Source organism: Struthio camelus, chromosome 2 (assembly GCF_040807025.1).
Source record: "Struthio camelus isolate bStrCam1 chromosome 2, bStrCam1.hap1, whole genome shotgun sequence".
Lineage (NCBI taxonomy): Eukaryota > Metazoa > Chordata > Aves > Struthioniformes > Struthionidae > Struthio > Struthio camelus.
Window position 1 is genome coordinate 46,711,165 of NC_090943.1, and position 19,136 is coordinate 46,730,300.

The following is a 19,136-nucleotide window of genomic DNA, read 5'->3' on the forward strand; positions in this document are numbered from 1 at the left end:
TACAAAACATCTGTTACAATGAGAACAAACAAAAACAATGTGCCTTTGAAGACTGCAATTTGTTGGGAGCTGCTTGCAAGGGTGCTGAATGAGGCAGTTATCAACAAGGAAACATTTTCAGGCTTGCCCTTGCATGAACTAAAGCAAAACGACACTGTAAGAATATCTAAATTCAGTCAAGCAAAAGACCTGCTTTTCCCAAATGTTGTTATTCTGATTCCTGATATGGCAGTGGGGAGGGAGGGAGCCCTTCGGTACCAAATGTTTTCTATACCCTAAACCACTTTTAATACAATGGTATAATTCCAGCTGAGTGGCTGTAAAAACTTAGAAGCTACATTGGTACAATAACTATTATTCTGTCACTCGTTTCCCGCACTGCTTTATTACCAGCTGTCCTGAAGTGCAATAGACATTTTTCATTGTCAGCACCACCTGATGGCAAACAAAATCTTGAAAATGTTTTTGCTCTGAGCACTAGCTCACAGCTCCTAGCCAGAAGTAGACCTTTCACATCACCTTAATGATCAGGAGAAGTAATCCAAACTTTCCCACAGAATTTGACTCTTAAGAGGTAATTACTGTTGCCTGGCTCTTTTTTTTTTTTTTTTTCCCTACCATTTAAGCTAATAATAGAGTAAGAATACTGGCTATTTCTGGACTAAACAAACCCACTGAATGCATAAAGGCCAGGCTGAAGACTGATCAGTCAGTTTTTAATGGTTACTACAGGTCAGTCCTGCCCTTTTAGACAGCCTAAAGAAAATATGGCACTTCTAACACAGCATTTTAGCCATAGTAAGTATGAATTGGATGCAGGTATATGTAAAAGCACTCATTTCTTCTTCTTTTCTAGAGCAAACATACAAACTAGTACACAGATTTGATAGATCAGAACCATATCCTACATGCATAATAGGAAAAGACCACGCTACCAAAGCATGCTCCCAAACAGGATTTGTCCCAGGTCTGCGGGTATGCACATAACGTGGACAATAGTAGTAAAAGAAATAAGTAGAAGTTAATCCTTTAGATCAAGTAGTAGAGATATGTGATTTTGGACCTGGAAGCCCTGCTGACGGCCACCTGTGTCTGCACAACACAGCTACGTTGTTTAAGGGCTTAACAAATGGAACGGGAGCTCCTGTACCTGATGGGCCCAACGGGAGAGTGAGTCTTTCACTGTGATCAAGTGGTGGGTGTCAGGAAAGGTGAGAAGATGCTGAGGAAGCAAAGTTTAACAAGTTTTTTGTTTAGTTCAATTGCTTCTAGTTTACGCTTTCTTGATGAGCAGGGCATCTGATTGTATATGTAGTCATAGTTTATTATAGCTGTACAAGACAATTATGTTAATCTTACTTTTATTTCCTAATATTCTTTGATCTCATACACATCAAAGATGTAAAATTTTAGTCTTGTTGGTAATTAGCTAGAAAGCAAATATGTTGTCTGTCAGCACAGAGGATACAAAGCATGAGAAATTGTCCTGGGGGAGTCTAGATTCTAGTCTAATTTTTTTCTCCTCATCAGATTTTTATTTCCCTTTCATCAGTTGCCTCAGCCATTAAATAAATGTACTGGAAGTAAACTTCACCACTGTGAAATTCATTCAGCTTTTAAACTGTCTAGTCACTCAGTATGGCTCCTCAACTGCGGAAAAGCAGTGTGCTACATCAAATAAAAATGTACATCAGTGTCTCCCAAACTTACAACAACCCCTTGCAGTCCGTATCGACAAAGGTTTTGTGATTGCTTGCTGTTAGTTTTAAGTAGACTAGGGCCAATGCTGTGCACAGTACGGATTCGATTCAGCCATTATAGTCCAAAGACTTTGACTCCTAACTTGTGATTAGTGCTTTGGTCAAGAGCAGCAAATGAGTATATGCTAAATTATTCGGATCTGCAGTTGCTCTTCAAAGCTGTCTTTCTGGAAGGAGAAAACACACGGGGATTATCTTACAATTTCTGCAGTGAATCTCTGCATCAGTACTTTATGCCTACAGCTGGTGGATTTATACATTGCAATTTATTCTGTGGATTGACCCCTCCCCCCCTTTTTTGTTCATGAATTGCAAAGAGATCATTATCTTCATAAGTTTGTTTACTGTCCAAAACTTTCGTATGAATAATTTATGGCAACAATTCAGCCTAAGGATTGTTCTCAGTGCACATAACAAGTATTTATTAGATGGTTTCATACTGGAAGTTGTTATTAGACCTGCTGCCTTCCTGTTCCCAGGTTGGTTGTCCTTATCTGTATTAATTACTTCGGCATCTAGACAAGATGATTGTCTTGACATAAAATAAAATTTTGTTTCTTGATTAAACAAATCTGAAAGCAGCCATAGGCTGCCTGTGTGGTAGGTACTGCAGAAGTTAGAAATAACAAAAAGTTTAAAATTGGGTGATTGGAAGAAAAAAATTCTCTGAATTGCAGTCTGAATCTGAAAATAAGACCAAAATCATCTCTACATGGGATAATTAATTAATGACAATCTGTCTGTGGTATAGAAACTTATTGAATACTTGCATAGTAATGTACAGTCCGCTTCCATCTCTGCGGATTAAAACGGTGTGAAATCCTCGTGGCATTCAAGTCAGTGACAAAACTCTAATTGATTTCAGCGGGGCCAGGATTTCAGGCTAAATTTATCGAGTTCACTAAACTGAAGTTCTGCATGTTGCTGTGACTGTTGGATTATGGACACTTTAACCATTGAAATTGCACAATGGCTTCTGCTAAAAAAAATCTTCATCTACTCCTGATTTTATGCTTCAAGCATGTGCATTACTTCTCTGGATTTATAATCAGGTGCAGTGACACTGGGCTGAAACACCACAAAATAGGGTCTTTCATGATACTTCAGTTCCTAGATAGTAGAAATACTGCAAAAAAACCCATTTCATGTACTCTTTAGTCCCACAAATGAATTTTCTTGGTGCCTGGAAAAGCCACTGCAGAACAGAAATACGACTGCCAAGATGTTGATCTCTATTTGAGTTTATCAACACATCTGTTGTTAGTTATATTGTGTCTTTTGATGTCTAAGACAAAACAAAGGTTTGTTTGGCTTTTGGAGGAAGGGGGCTCAAGTGTGATGAGGATTCACCACCATACAGTGCGCAGCAACCAGCCCTCAAGTCCCCGTCACTCTGGAATTAATTACAGCGCTCTCTTTTCTGTCCACACAGCTCTCAAGTAAAGGCGATGGGACTAGTTCCCATTTGCCTATAACCTTGTTCCTATTTATCTTCCTTTGGTGGTTCCATCTTTCCTGTTCTGCTGAGGCTACCACTTGCCTCTGGCTAGGACTGAGAAAGCATATAGTGCTCTGTGAATAATGAAAATTTTACTTTGTCGGTAGAATCAAATAATAATTCTAAAACCTGTCCTGAGGTGAAAATGTGCAGAAGGAGGGGGAAGTGACATGGAAAAGTTGTGAAAATGTTGTTTTGACTCAGCTGCAGGAGAAAACTGAGAGAGTGGGAAGAGAATGCGAAAAAGAAAAAAAGATAAAAGAACTTTAATCTTTCTGTTTTCATTTCTGGGTTACCGAACTAATTGTAAGGGTTTTTTTCAAATTTAGGTAAATTCTGAAATGACATGTCACTTTGAAATACAGTGGAAACAATTCTTTTTGACAGTTCCAATTTTATCATTCTTTTGGTCACAATTATTTGCCAAACGTGACCTGAATTCACAGGACATGAAAGAGCTCCCTCAAAGAGTTTTTCCCAAATAATTTACTGTTCATCTCAACAACATTTGTGTACGATCCGGCTGGCCCTTTTTTTCTCTAGTTTATACTATGGTTTATTCTTCCAAAGCACAGAGGTCTTTCTGCCTTCGTGTAACGGAACTCGTCCTGAACTCGTGGCAGCCTCAGCGCTCCAATCTGTGCAGCCCAGAATGGCGGATTATCGTGCTCGGGTCAAAGACTCACTCTGATACATTCCCTGCAGTGGTGGGCAACCAGGTTACTTTTCTCTCTCAGCCAAGCAAAGCGATCTACACTGCATGTGACATTTTCACAGTAGTACTTCCACGTGGTGGTAGGCAGCTCTTTGTCAGCCACCTGGTAGCCTGAAGAATTGACTTCTATTGGCTGAGAGTAAATGTAGGATTTAGAAAAGGACCTTGACAGTTCTTGAACTGCTCTTTCTTGGCTAGTCCGTAGGAACTGTGAACTTAAAAGTGTTGACCACAACAGTAGCTTGATTTCTAGATGCCAGAGAAAATAAAATGTTTTTTTGGCCAGAGGAAAATAAGAGCACCTCTAGAATATTCAGATAGCTGAAAAAAATCAGAAAAGCGGCTCAGAGAAGGATCTCTGACTTCAACCTAAATTTCTGCAAATCAGACTGTGCATGGAGAACAGAAAGTAATTACTGTATAACAGAGTAAACAACGTCATCATATGTCAGGGTCTGACTGCTGTGCATGCACATGGGCTTGCACATAATGGCTATTAGGAAATGGTAGTGCACCAAGAAGCTATAATAAATTAAAACTTTTTGTAGAGAGACTACTAGCATGTATGTACTAGGGAAACTCGCCTCTTTCACTCCAATAAATCCATTCACATTAGAAAGCTGAAGTATCAGACTTTATATGCCCATGCTGCTTTGGCCGCTCTTTCTGAATGTGAGCTCTTTGGCTTATGAACAAAGGGCTGTAGTCCAGCAGGTCGTCTGATTTTGAGATATGCTGAACTCTCCCCATTTATCTGTTTCTGCAAAAATTGGTGGGTTTTTTGGGGGTAGGCCAAAAAGGATTGTAATGTAATCTAGCAGTGATGCAAATAGCAACAGGTTACCAGCTATCATTGTAGAGAAAGGTAGTAACGAAGTATTTCGTCATCCAAGATGCTCCAGTAACAGGGCAGCTGAAGAAGTACTTTGTCATCTGCTTTCCACCTTCATGTAACCAGCATCACTAGGATTCCTCTGAACCTAGGAGTGTGATAGGGCACATAAGGTCCATTCAGCAGTGTAGAAAATTGGCTCTTTTGAGATCATTCATCAGTAGTTAATGACTTGTTGATAAAACAAAGTGCCCTGAAAAGACACAGTAGTGATAGGCTGGTGAAGCATGTCCTCCATAGATGGGGCAGCGTGCACGGCAGTGACAGTGCTAGCCTCTCACCTCTCTCCCATTGCTGCTCTTGACCTTTAAGCCAGAGGAACCAATGTGGGGGGAAAGAGGAGCTCCATCCCCTCCCCGATGCAATGCCTGGGAAGTCTGCTGGACATCACCCGTTGCAGTGAGGTATTTTTGTGATGGAGAGCATCTCTCTTTGGGTAGCTGATGCCTGGACATAACTGAACAGCTGTAGCTTTATAATGACTTTCAGTCCCAGCAAACTTCAGCGACAACCGAACCCAGTGACCTAGGACTGAGACTTCCTATTCTATTACCAGTCCTCTGAGCCATTCTGTTCTCCCCATGTACTTTCAACATACTTAACATGTTACAGCTGTGCACCCTGCTATACAATGGTTAAGAGGGCTGCCAGCATTTCCAGTATGAACTCATATTTTAAGGATAATAACTCAGCTGTAAAAATGTGCTCCAGGCTGAAACTTTGTAAGGAGGATCTCAGCCCAGGAGTGACTTTATCTGGACAAAAAATAGGAAAGAATATATCAATTTAGTCAGTCTTAATCAATGCAGATGTATTAAAAAGAAAATAAGTAATCCTTGCAGGATCAGTTCTTTACTTTTTCTTCTTTTTAGCTTAACAACAGTGAAAATCCACACTTTCTTAACTTTTCATGTCTATTTTTTAACTTAGCTGGATGACTTGCACAATGAAGTTTTACTCACAATGGTCGATTTTAAATGGTCTTTTTTTCAGTCTTTTCCTCTTTTAAAAGCAAAAAAAATAAAGTATAGAGGAAAATATGCTTAGGCTAACCATATTCTATTATTTACTTCAAATCTGTTCAGTATCAATCAAGCAGTAAAATGATTCCTGTTATTGTTTAATTTGAACTGGAGTATATGATCCAAAGCACCTGTCCCCTTTGGGCCTGTAACAGTAGTGACCCAGGCTATAACTCCAGTCTGAACGCTTGCGGACTTGGGAAAGTTCAGATGGAGATCCAAACCCATGTCAGACCTCTGATAACAAGCCAGCTCCAGAGTCCTCTAAATATCACATCGTCTGTGAAGCACTTTGAGTTCTTTAGCAGAAGGGAGACTTATAAATGTCAAGCGTTACTGTAATATGCAGGCTGGTTTCACTGGAAATACCTTTAAGCAAACGAGAATTTAAAATAACACCTTTTGCCTGGAAAATATGTTTGTCCTCTATAGAGGCCTGGTTTTTGACGTGTGTCACAAAAGTGAGGGCTTGAATTTGATTTTGTTTACATCAGTTGTACCTCGCTGATTTAAATGTGCTTACCCTTGAATTACATGTGCTGCATGTTTGCTGCTGTCTGCTTTACTGCGTTCGTTCGTTCGGTCTCATGCATCAGGGATAGAATTTTTAAATAAGCATATTTTTGCAACCATGGTTTCTGCAGATTGTACCTGTATTTCCCGTTGTTCAAATCAATGGGAAGATCTATAGGTGTCACTGAAGGCATCATCTGAGGACAGTGGAGTTGTCCAAGTGCAGCAAAAGTGACCTATTGATGGGTATTGGCTTGTACAGAGTTGAACCAAAGCTCAGATTATGTGAGCTAAGTGCGAGCAGCAACTGGACTGGTTATGTAAGCCAGACAAAACAGATGAAATTTGTAAAAGTATACATGAGGCATAGGGTCACATTACTTCTGATGATGGAATAAAAACTATAAAGTCATTTTTGCCTCAATGTTGATTTTGAGGTATATCACCAGGTGTATTACTGCCAGGTTAAACTGGTGGTTTAACCAGTCAAAGGAAAAATATTGATGCAGAATGGGGTGGGTGTCATCCACTTTAATCAACCTTAAGGAGTTACCATTGGGATGCAGAGTCCAGAAACTGAAGTACAATTTGGGGTCTGCAGCAATGAATTCACGGTCTGAGAACTTGTGGTTTTACATAAGAAGAAAGGAGGGTCAGGATAGCTTTTCTTGGATTACTGTGTCCTGAAGGGCTTTTCCAGAGTACCAGAAGGAAGCTGATCCTGATCTCATCTGACAGAGCCTCTGGTGTGCAACGGGCCGAATTTTCCCACACGCCTACCCCAAGCATGACACATGCTGCTGCCTTGTGGGAGTGAACGAGGGTTGATACTTGCAGAGCAAGAAAATGATAGCTTTACCAAGTACTTCAAAAACAGGACGTTTCTACACAGATTCTTAACCTGGATGCTCGTTTTATATGGCCAGAAAGGCCATACTTCCTAAAACACCACTCCTGTCTATGGGATCACCAGTTGGTAAATGTCACAGTCAGGAGAGATTTGAAACTAACTAAGGCTTTCTGGGGATGTTATATTAACGATATTGCATTGAATTTGTAAAATAGGATGTATTCAGAGAGATGGATGCAATACAGGCAGTAACTGATCATGAGGTTAGCTTTGTTTAGATTTAATGTAACGGAATATAAAACTAACACAATATATGAGAGATACAAATTTCTGTATCAGTCCCATCCAATAAGGAGGCATTTCTACATTTTTAAGATCAGAATGGACCATTGTGAACTAGAGCTGAAATGATACATAACATGAACTGTAGCTCAGTAGAGGTTTTCCATCTATCAATCAGCGTCAGCTCTAAAATCTGCTATTGAAGGGAAACACATCTCTAGAAAAATACCCTTACCCACTCAGGGTTTAATTTCCAGCACCGGCTGCTTCTGCTCCCTATCTTACCTTATTTGTATGATAGGAAGTATTCCCAAAAAGCATATGTGGATATTACTGCCCTTCATCATCCTCCCAGATCTCCAAAATTGTTTAAATTAGGAAAATGGGATGGGGAGGGAAGGGGCATAATTTTATAACTCCAGAAGCCCCATACTTTTAGTCTTTCTTTGTGCAGGAGTTGCGCACACAAAAAAGTTCTGGCCTAGTTCATAGGCAGGAGATGACAGTGCTCTATTGAGTGCTCTCATAGAGGATTTAGGTTGGATTTGTAGCTGAATCCCAGAGTGATGCAGCAATATCAGCCTCAGCAGTTCAAGGTGGCTCTCTTTCTCCCTGCAGCTGCATCCCATGTCTGAGGCTGGAGCTCAGATTTAGGCCTGGCCTTGGAGTTTGTGCTGAGCTGCTCAAGAGTTACCTGTGTCTTGAGACTGCAAGGGCCACCATGGCCATGCAGTCTGTGAGGAACTAATAAATTCTTGCTTGCAATATCCTATTTGATCTGGTAGTTGCAGAGAGACATCGCATTACCTACTATCCCTTGAATGTTCTTCCCTTTCTCCTTTCAAGGATTAGGGATCTCATGGAGGAGCACTCGACTCTCTTTAACACACTGGTCACTTCAGTACAGCTCCTCAGTGCTTTATTCGGTAATACTAGCTCTCTCTTCGGGAACCTGCTTTGGATGTTTCCATCCAGGAGGTCTGGCTGTGATTAGGTCCTTCCAGTGCTGTGGAGCTACGCCAGAGCACGCTCTGGTCTGCACAGCCGTACTGTTTTCATCTGGCTTCAGTCATGTAGGATGTCATGTTGTCACCTTGCCTCTAGTGGATACATAGGGTTATGTTACCTGTCTGATTTTCTTTGTTTACCCCCCGCCTTGTTGGTAGGCAGTTCCTCAGCATTTCTGAGGTCTCCCGGTGGCAGTATTTGTCCTTCTAATGAGTGAATCTTTTCTTCCAGCACAGCTGCTAGATTTCAGTTTGCACAAAGTAAGCCCCTTCTGGTTTCAGGCAGGAAATAAAACACAGCACATCTGTTACAGATCACAGTTACTGTCCTGTCACCAGCCATTATAGTATTGAGTCTAGAAGTGCACTTAGAAGAAATGTCACAGACATTTCCTCTCCAAACCCAGTTAGCCACTCTCTTTGCCTGGCAAATGACCTATATACTAAATCTTGCCAGAAAAGCAGTGATCAACAGCGCAGTGTCTCAGACGTTTGGTCTGATCAAATGTCTGTTGTCATGACTTCACTTGAGACACACACACACAGACTGGCTGGGCTGTCTCACCTTGCCTCAGAAGGCCAGAGACCCAGGGAAAGTCAAGCTCCTACCACATTAAACAGACCATGCACACTGTCATGCTACCAACCCATTCAGCCCCTCTACAGTCAAGCACAAGGTCTGAAGGCAAGTCATTCTATTAGACATTGTTGTATATGTTAAGCATATTTCCTTGAGCAAAATAAAATCCTTGGGCAAAAATTAAGTGCGCTTAGCCAGTAACCGAAGCTATTATTCGTTGTTAAATAAATGGTGCACAGAAATAGGAAGTTTAAGAACATGCCACTACTGCTTTTAGTTTCCTTTGTCATAGAAATTCTTGTACTGAGAGTTTCACACATCAAAAAATTCAATTACATTTTGAAAAAGCACTGTTAAATAAGTAGCCCAGTTGTCTGAATAATTATAACAGAAATGGCAATATCATTTTACTTCCCATATACAGTTACAAGTATATGTATATAAAACATATTGAGGATGCAAATATGGCATCCTTTCTGAAAGTTTTATTTCATCCCGTTAAGGCTGGAAAGGAAAAGTTAAGGCTGAACATAGATGCTGACTCATACTTTAATGGTGGTGTTAATTAATTTCCATTTTGCACTTTGTTAGAACTAGGATATGCTATCAAGTCAATTTTCGCACCCAGTTACAGGCATGAAGGGATGGAACAGAGCAGAACTGTTTGGGGAGGACATAGTAGCTGGATTTCACTTTAATACATTAAACACCATTCTAATGCTGAGACATACTAGTCCACAAGAAAGAGATTCTTGATTCTCATTTATTAGGATGATATGTTAGCCATTGGAAGACACTGGATGGAGGAATTATGCACATCAGAAAATGCACAGAAGAACATAAACAGAATGGAATCATCAATCATGACACATACGTGTCATACACTCATTATGTATAGATCAGGAGTTCTGTGCAGGAAATAAAAATTAGTTTTCACTAATAGTGTTGCGCTTCTGAAATCTGTGCTTATTCTGACATGGAGTGAAAAGACCTTTGGAAACTTTTTGTGAAATCTGATGGTGGGTGGAAGAGGAGAAAATATGTTCTGTATGTTCTGGTGCTGAGGTCCTAGGCAAATCACAGCCTCTCCGTTGGCTGGGGGTGCTAAGACTTATGCAAGTGTTGCGAGGATATGTTTGTTAGTGGTGGTCATCCTTGAAAGAGTAAACCTGTGGTTACATGGGTTGGCTATGTGAAGCGAGTTTACGGTCAAGTGCATTTATAAACTGAAGGATGAGAAGAAAAAAAAATGCAATTTCTTGTTCTCCTCTAGAACATGAAAGAAGAGGGGCTGAGAGCTGGCTAAGGCCTCTGCCTTCTCCAGCTCTTGCTGGAATGAATGTCGCGCTGCAGCAGGTCATTTCTTAACCTGCTGTGCACCCCTTCCTGTTGGTAGGCCCCAGGGGAACAGCTCCATTTATTCAGGCAAATAGTACCAGTAACTAAAGGTGGAGAGGGGCATGGAAACTACTGTTTCTTTCACTGTCCGGAGAGAGGGTGAGGGTGTGCAGGCGATGAGAGCTGAGGTATAGAGTGGGGCTGTCAAACTGCGTCAAACTCCTGGTAGCAATTCAAGAATATTTTTCCTTCATATTGTCTTTGTGTTCAATGGGCTTTTTCTCAGGATCTTAATTTGGGTGGAGAGATTTCAGTCACCATGTGAAAGTCACTTTAGGCACTGAGTGACATGGGCAACTTTTTGTTTGCAACAGAAATGCCATCTCTGCTTTTTTTTTTGAAGTCCTTTTAGATTATCAGACAGCCATATCTTACGAAACTTACTGTTTTTTCAGGTCTGGTAGGAGCATCAGGTTACTGACACAATAACACACTGGTTGTCCCTGATGTAATATATACTAACCGGTACCAATATGATTGCAGGTATTGCTTTATTTGTGGTGCACACAGCTGCTGATATAAAACCTTCTTTATTGCATCAACTACATCTTCTTTCATCTCTTGATGTTCCCATTCCTATATCCTTTTACTCTGCATTTATATGTGTAGGCTAGTATCTGTACATTATCAAAAACTGTATTTCAAACTAGGACCAAGGGCATATAGTTTCAGGCACAAAAGTACAATGGGAAAGAAACCATCACGCACATTGCCTGATGCAGGAAAGGTAGAGCACGCACAAAGGGCCACCTTTGTTCTTAATTTAAGACACTATATTTGGATTCTGAATCCTTTAAGATAGGTTACTTCTGGGAAGTAGCTCTGTTGGACCTATGACACATAATTTCAGCTGAGGAAAGAAGCTCACAAACGTACAGAAAAAAAATGAGGATGGGAAAGCAAGTGTGTCCATTTTTCCAAGCAGGTTGGACTAAGTTGTGAAGGTGAAATTAGATCAGAGTTTCATTTTATCCTCAGAATCACATATATTACAATGTGAGGTTGTGTTTCAGAACTCAGCTCAGAAACAGAACTGGTGAAGGTCCAGTTTGAGTTTGATCCTTCCAAAGTGAAAGCTGCTTTGAATTCATTGCAGTGTTTAGGCCTCCTGGGTTTTTTACCCCATTTTTAGCAAGTTTTTAAATTCAAAGATACAGTGAAATCAAATACAATGATTTGCAGAATATACATTGTTAACTGGTCTTTGCTGTTCTTCCTCAGAATATTCAAATGATGTCTTAATATCTAATCAGCTTGTAAATGCAAGGCAATTGGTAACTTTTCATTGAGAAAGGGAAAGAAGTATAACAATAGTTTTCTTTGATTTTTAAATAGAGCTTTTTATGGAAAAATTAACAAGTACCCAGACAAACTGATGACAAAAGACACAGAGGTTTTCACAGGTACCTTTAATCTTCCTACTATAGTCATGAAGGTTTTGCCACTTACGGGCTGGTTCAGAGCACTTCAACGGGTTCGCTGCTCTGACAAGGGGATCATATTTTTTTTCTGCTGCTTATAAGAGGCAGCCCAAGGAGATCAGCAAAGCCTAACTAAATAGAACAGTAAACCAAAAGAAATATAGCTGTCATTTATTCAGCATTCAGAGAGAGTTTATTTATCTGCAAAAAAGCGTTCATGTTTTGTTTTTTTCGTATTAATTCTTGATAGACACGTCTGGTCTGATAAACGTGAGGAAAGTCAACCTTTTGCTCAGTTTAATAAAACTTCAAGAGATAACATGTTTTTGATAACATGAAGACATTCACTTGGTAGTATGGTAATAACTTTTCAAATGGCATGCTCTGGTACCTATATAACTGCATAATGTGTCTCTATAAAATTTGGAAAAGAAGTTTGCTGCTGTAATGATTATTGGCTTTATGTTGGCCAGTATTTAGAAGGTAGAATTTCTAAGCATGTTTAACTCATTAAAACTTCCTAAATAAAGAAATAGTTCTTCTTTCAATGAAGTAAACTGTAAACTAAGCAGATGCGTACGGCAAGCCTTAATAACTATTTATTCAGCTGGCACTTCTGTCTTAAATCCAATATCAGTATTAGAACACAGGAAAAAACAGAAGCTTTTACTACAACTCATTATTCTAGAAAGCTGGGGCTAACTAATCCTTCCTCCCACTGGCCCCCAAGTGCATCGCTCACCTAGTGAACTTTCTGTTCCTAAAGCCCCCTAATAAACTTTTTATTTCTGATGTCACTTTCCCACTCTTTGAAGGGCCTAAGGGGCAAGTGTCATTGCACCAACATAAGCTTTAGAACTGCAGATGCCTTTTGGTATTGGCAAGTACTTAAAGATCAGTTTACTTAATCTAATAAGCAGGCTGTATTTAGTTTTCTTTCTGTGATTTCAGTTTGCTGCCAAACAGGAAATATGCAGTGCCTATAGTTGTTAAAGTCAGGCTGTCTTTTCTTGCAAGAAATAAACTAGAAAATGCTTCTCAAATAAATATATTCACTTTCTTATATGAAAGGTATATCTACAGACCTTAGAGCATTTTAAAACAGCAAGGTCTTTCAAATAAAATTGCAGTGTTGAAGAAATCATGCATTTTCTTCAATATCCATCAACAGTTCATTGCCATTTGACCTGTTAATCTTCATCTCTTTTAAGACATTTCTTAAGCCAGTGTAGCATCAGCAGAATTGTATGACAAGTCATATGCCAAGAATACCTTGCCAAATTTAAAAGGCATTATAGTAACTAGTTTCTTGCAGGAATTGTGAAAAATTTAATCATTCTGAGGCAACAGAGCAGAGTTAAGTAACTGGCAGGCCAACTACTTGTTTTGGCAAAGACAGCGGCAAAAACTTCATCATAATTTCTCCTGCAGGTTTTTCAGCTAGGCTTGGCCGTATTAAGATGTTTCTCTGTACAGTTTACAAACTCAGTAAAATCAAACATCCAAACACATAAAGATGAAAAGTATGTCTCCTGCTGGCTTTGTCACTAGCCAAGTGGACTTTTATCAACAGATACCTATTATATACTGAAAAGAATCAAATTACTTTTAATATCATGATAACATCAAGACATTGTCTTCCACAGCTAAATAAGTTGAATGAGAATGGACTTGACAGCATGTATTATGAAATGCATTATGGTTTGGAGACCCGAGTGTTGCCCTAACAACCAGACGATATTTCCTTAATTAAGTATAATTTTTTTTCCCTATGTGATCACTAGAGGATTCTGCAAACTGATGAATTAGTGGACTGGCAAATGCGTGTAATTCTCTGCTCTAGGTAACTGTCAGCTTCAAACACTTAAAGTTGTCTTAAGAAAGCTGCAAATTCTTGATTTGTTTTCCCAACTTTTTTTTCCTAGCATACTAAACAATGTATATTTTGATGCTAGAAAATATGTATTTTCAATTTAAAAATAATGTGTATCCTACCTCTGAGTAATTTTTTTGTCCTGGATATATACATTTGCTCTCCAGTCCTTTTTCTTTTTTTTTTTTTTGAATAATTTATTTGCAAAAACTCTCTTGCTTACTGAAAGACATTTTCTGTCAGATTTTTCCACTGTGTGTCTGGCGCTTGTGTTTCCTACACTAAATCACAAAGCTTCCTTCACTGCTGTCCTTTCTTCATTTCCAGGTTCCTGAATTTGCACACAGAAATAGCTATCTATCTATCTGTCACATCTGTAATCACAGCAAGCTCCTCCAACCATACCTTTGTAATAGACATCTTTGAAAAGAAAGCTAGGTATTTTATGACTTCGAGACCTCCTAAATTAATTGCAGCCACGACTGCTGGCAGTGTGGTCTTTCCAGGTGCCACGCTGAGCTTTGCTGGAAGCTGTATACATGCTATGTGAAGCTGCAGGGTGAGTGTGACTGCTTGTCCCATCACTAGTGGGAGCTAAGGTTGTCTCTCACTGAAACCTCTGCGGCAATAGTCCTTCTCTAAGCCAAAGGAGAATACTGCTCGTAGAGGGAACTGAGAACTGGTTTTTTTTGCTGACAAATTTGGTTTAAGCATTTATGATTTGGTGCAGTAAGGGTGCTGTGGTGGTAGTGTAGATCATTCTGACCATACTGCTTATGATTTTTTACCATAACCGGGTTAAGAATGTCCGTGTCCCAGGGCTCTGTCCAGCTGCGTGCTCCTCTGCAGGAGCAGCCCAGGTATCCTAGGCTACTGAAGTTGGACATCCAGCAAAAACATAATTTTCCTTGAATATGGTGCTACTTCAGACTCTTGCATTGACTTTAATATCCAGTGACTGCAGAACGAGCTGAACGAGTGTATGCCCCACAGATCTGCTTTCAGACTCTTTCAGCAAAAGGGTAGATTTTTTCAGCAGGAAGTGAGGAGAAGCATGAAAGAGAAGCATGTCATGTAAGGAAGTAAGGACTTTTTGAAAAAAATATTAACCCTACTATACTGCAAAGAGATTTTGCAGTGAAAGTTTTTGACTGTCTTGATTTCTAAGGACCCATGCATCGACGGTGAGGGTTAGCACTTTTGGGGATTCATTCAGAATGGGTTAACCTATGGTAATTGCTGTACACCGGTACTAATTAAAATAGCCAAAAAGTTCACAAGTATCGCACGTTGATACTTGCACACTGATCAGCTCATTTTGTAAGCCTTTATTCAGGCTGTCCTGGCAGACATGCTGTGGAGGCTATTTGCTGTAACTGGCCAGATTTCTCTAGTGACTTTTGTCAGTGCAAGAAAGATAATCCAGTATGTGACATAAAAAAAGTGTGTATGCATTTTGTAGGCTGAGGTTTTTGCAAAGAGGACCGACCAAGTTGAACCTATCTCCTTTTTATCATTGCGTGCAAGTAATGAGTTCACAGAGACTGCAGAATCTCAGCTTCTCAAGTAGGATTTGCATAGACAAGCTGTTATGGGAAGGTGGGAAAAAGCTGAGCTGGAACTTCCCTGGCGTTTCTGTGTTTGGGCTATTTTTTCTTTGCAACTGAAAATACGAAAGCTTTTGCTTCCAGTCTGATCCTTGGCATGGCAGTCACATAGCTCTACAGAAATGTGAGACAGATGCTTAAGAACAGGTGGGCTGTGGTTTTTGGAAGTAGTCCTTTTTAATTCCCCTGTTTAGTAGGTGGGCTTTGTCAGTATCCTCTCTCAGTGAAAAAAGTGTCAGTTTTTCCTTTTTCCAAAAAATACTCATGAACATTTTCCATGCTTTTTACCAGCTGTAATGTTGTGATTCTATGTACATATTTACAATGCGTGCACACGCACATGCACAAAGTAGAGCTATTTCATATGAAGAAATACCTGAAGTTGTTTCTCCTTATTTCACTGTCTTCATGGCCAATACTTTAATCTAGTGCCTTTGGGCACCTTTAACATCACTTGCTAAAGAGCGGAAAGAAAGAAAGACAGTCCACATTCTGCAAGAGAAAGAATAAATTGCTCCATTTTTTAAGTGACTTTGTACAGCCAACATGGGAAATAGCACTTTACACCACAGAACTGAAGAGAGAACCTCTACAATTAACCCTTCACTAAAGGCATGGGTTTACCAACATGGGACCCTCGGGAGTGAGAGAGCAAAAACTGAGGAACATGACAAAGAAGCTTTCTCCAAAACTCCTCTGGCATGTCTTTTGTTTTGTTTTTGTTCAAAGTCACATTCTTGCTTTCGTTCATATGCTCTTTGTTATTGATGTCTGTGTTTGTCATGCAGAGAAGAAAAATGCTTTTAAACTCTGTGTATGTGTTTTAAATGGGTGTTGCTACCAGAATGGCTGTCAATAGCTAGTCTTACTTAATCAGCTATAAAATGTCATAAGTAAGGGTTCTTAACTGAGACTGGAAAAATCCAAGATAATTACCCTAATAGGTTGAAGATCTCAGAGACTGCAGGTTTTGAAAGTCAGAGAAAATTGGGGACATATGTGTTGTGTCTGTAAGATTGTTCCGTATAGGATATAGAAAAAAATAAATGACAGGCATTTCGCAATGTACAGTAGCATTCATCATAGAAAGAGCATATGCATTTGTTTGTCAAAAGCAGTGGGGTAAAAAATGATACTTAATTGGAACTGACATAAAGTGGCCTCATTAGTACTACAAATAATGTACGTGTGTAGCTTGGTTGTCAATAGAAACAAAACATATTTCCTCTGACAGATATATTAGTCTCTTTTAAGATTCATGTCAAGTTTTCAGCCAGGTTCAGTCACTTAGACAATGCCGCTGCTTTATTGTAATGTGAAATGTTGAATTGGAAATGATATGTGTTTGTAGGGTGCTGTGATAACACCAACAATGGACCACACTATGTCAATGCAGCCAGCAAGCATGATGGGCCCTCTGACCCAACAGATGAACCACCTTTCCTTGGGCACAACAGGAACGGTAAGATCATAGATTATACTGTTCCCTTTCTGTTTTCCAAAATGTTTGTTTCTCAAGGTCATTTCTCAGTGCTGGATTTTCACTGCTTTACCTTTTTTGCAGTTTAATATTTCTGTGGTTTAGTTTGATTTTTCTCCATGTCCAGAGATGCCTGGCCATGTCTGGGCCAGCAGATCAAAGTGCCTTTCATCATGACCCAAACATGATGTACTACACAAACAGCATCCTAACATCGCTACCTCACGCAAACATATGTCTAGAGATATATTTCTACAACCATCATACAGTCGGCATTATGGATTATGAGGAACAGAATTGACACAGTAGTACAAGTAGTAAAACAATAGGTCAACAAAACCTGCTCCGTTCTTAGCAGGAATTATCTGTACTAATTCTCATGTAAATATGGAAGTACTCCTCTATCCCTTTGGCTTTCAATGAGCTGTTGTTCACTTGTGACTCTAGAAAGTTTTATACCACTGGAAAATGGCAGTTCCTGGCTTTGTGATAGGATCCAGCACTCACTTCTAACTCGTAGCAGCCAGCCATACGTAGTTTGCTTCAGGCTCAGAAATGCAATTTTGGGTCAAGGTCAGCTGGGTTTTCAGTATATTCTATTTAAACATGCATATTTCAATATTTATTTTCTCTTTAAGCTCTGTAAGTCAGACTCAATTAATTCCCCCACAGTCAGAGAAAGGCAAAAAATGATTTTAATGAAAATTACTAAAACTCTGTCAAACTTTCCTCAAATGTTTTAGTCATACCAATAGTCTACACACAATATATGGTGGTTTGATATGTGAATTGTGATAAATCTATATATATATATATATATATATATATATGTCAATATATAGGAGCGTGTGCCCTATTTCTCCATTGTACTCTTTGATATTAAACTGCAGCAACAGAGTTTTCCAGTAATTGCTTTAGCACTGAATAAGGTACTGAATAAGGCTACTTCCTTACATAGTTATTTAACAAACTGTATTCTGTCTTGTCTTTTCTTTTTCCCTTCCCCTCCTTTTCCCCTTCCTTCTCTTCCTTTTTTTCTTATGTGTAGAATTTAATTCCAACTCTAGTGTCTTTTTCCCTCTTTTTAAAATCTCTCTTTAGATCTGAGACTTCTGTTTTTATTTCTGAGGTAACTTGAATATGATCGCTCATCATTTGGTCCTGTTATTTTAAATATTTCATTCAATAATCAAAACAAATAGGAATTACATCTCAAAGTTAATCTCAGGATTTCTTTCCCCCTCTGAACAGATGAAATTGAAGGCAAGAGGATGACTAGTGAGAATGTCTGCATGTGTAATTAGTCAGTGATTCAAATAGACAAGGAAATGGAAAATGAAATCTGACTGTGCTGCTGGGCAGTTCCTATGAATTTTTCCTTCTGTCTGTCATTTTCATCTCTATGACTCTTACAGACATTAAATCTTCTGCTCTTTGAAAAATGTTCTCTAACAATCTTTATGCAAATTAGAAAATTCCCAGCTAATATTCTCCTCCGACAACAAACTACGATTTCTATTCAAATAGTAAATTCAATAGTAAGATGTTTCTTATTTGGAAAGGCAGAAGAAGGACTCTGAAAGGCAGTGGGTGATGTAGTGGTCAATAATAAGGTTCTGGATTTATTTTCCTGCAACTGATAGTAAAGAAAATCTTTCCTTCCTTTTCCTGCCTCTTTACGCAGTCTTATATTTAAAGGTCACACCATTCCCTGACAAATTCTTGAAATACATGCAGAAGTATACTACATAGGTTTGTTTGCTATTGTAAATTAATTTTTAACTCTTCTGCAGAAAAATTAACGAGCAGAAAGAATAAAGGATTGAAAATTTCACACTACCCATAGGTTTTTCCTAAATCTCAAATGACAGTTGTTTTATTGTATACAGGATTTCCCATGGGTAACAATACTGACAGCACCATGTTCTCTTAAAGTCCCATTGTGCAAGCAAAATGATCATGGAGGTGTTTGGGAATTCCTCCTGTCAGGAATTAAAGGCAGAACTTCAGGATTTGCACTGCCAATAGCAGTTTTGTTGAACACATCCATCCAGACTTGAAATTGAGTATTCCTAAAATGTCTTCTTCCAGGAAAAAAAAAAAAAGTGAAAAATGGACAACCAATTTACAGATATGACTTATTTAGAGATTATATTTTTACTTCATTCATTACTAAGTCTGAACTTCCGTCTAGAGAGAGCAGCATTCAGACCATACAGCCATGACAAATTGAGCCAA

At 39.1% G+C, this 19,136-nt stretch overlaps 1 protein-coding gene across 9 annotated transcripts in view; it reads left to right on the top strand.

Moving 5' to 3' along the window:
• The window catches only part of RBMS3 (RNA binding motif single stranded interacting protein 3), a 712,732-nt gene that overhangs the window by 657,014 nt on the left and 36,582 nt on the right, over nt 1-19,136 (top strand). For all 9 annotated transcript variants that reach the window (XM_068935481.1, XM_068935482.1, XM_068935483.1 and 6 more), the window contains one exon: nt 16,770-16,880. In XM_068935481.1, the coding sequence (XP_068791582.1) occupies nt 16,770-16,880 (111 nt within the window). The remainder of the gene's footprint in view (nt 1-16,769; nt 16,881-19,136) is intronic.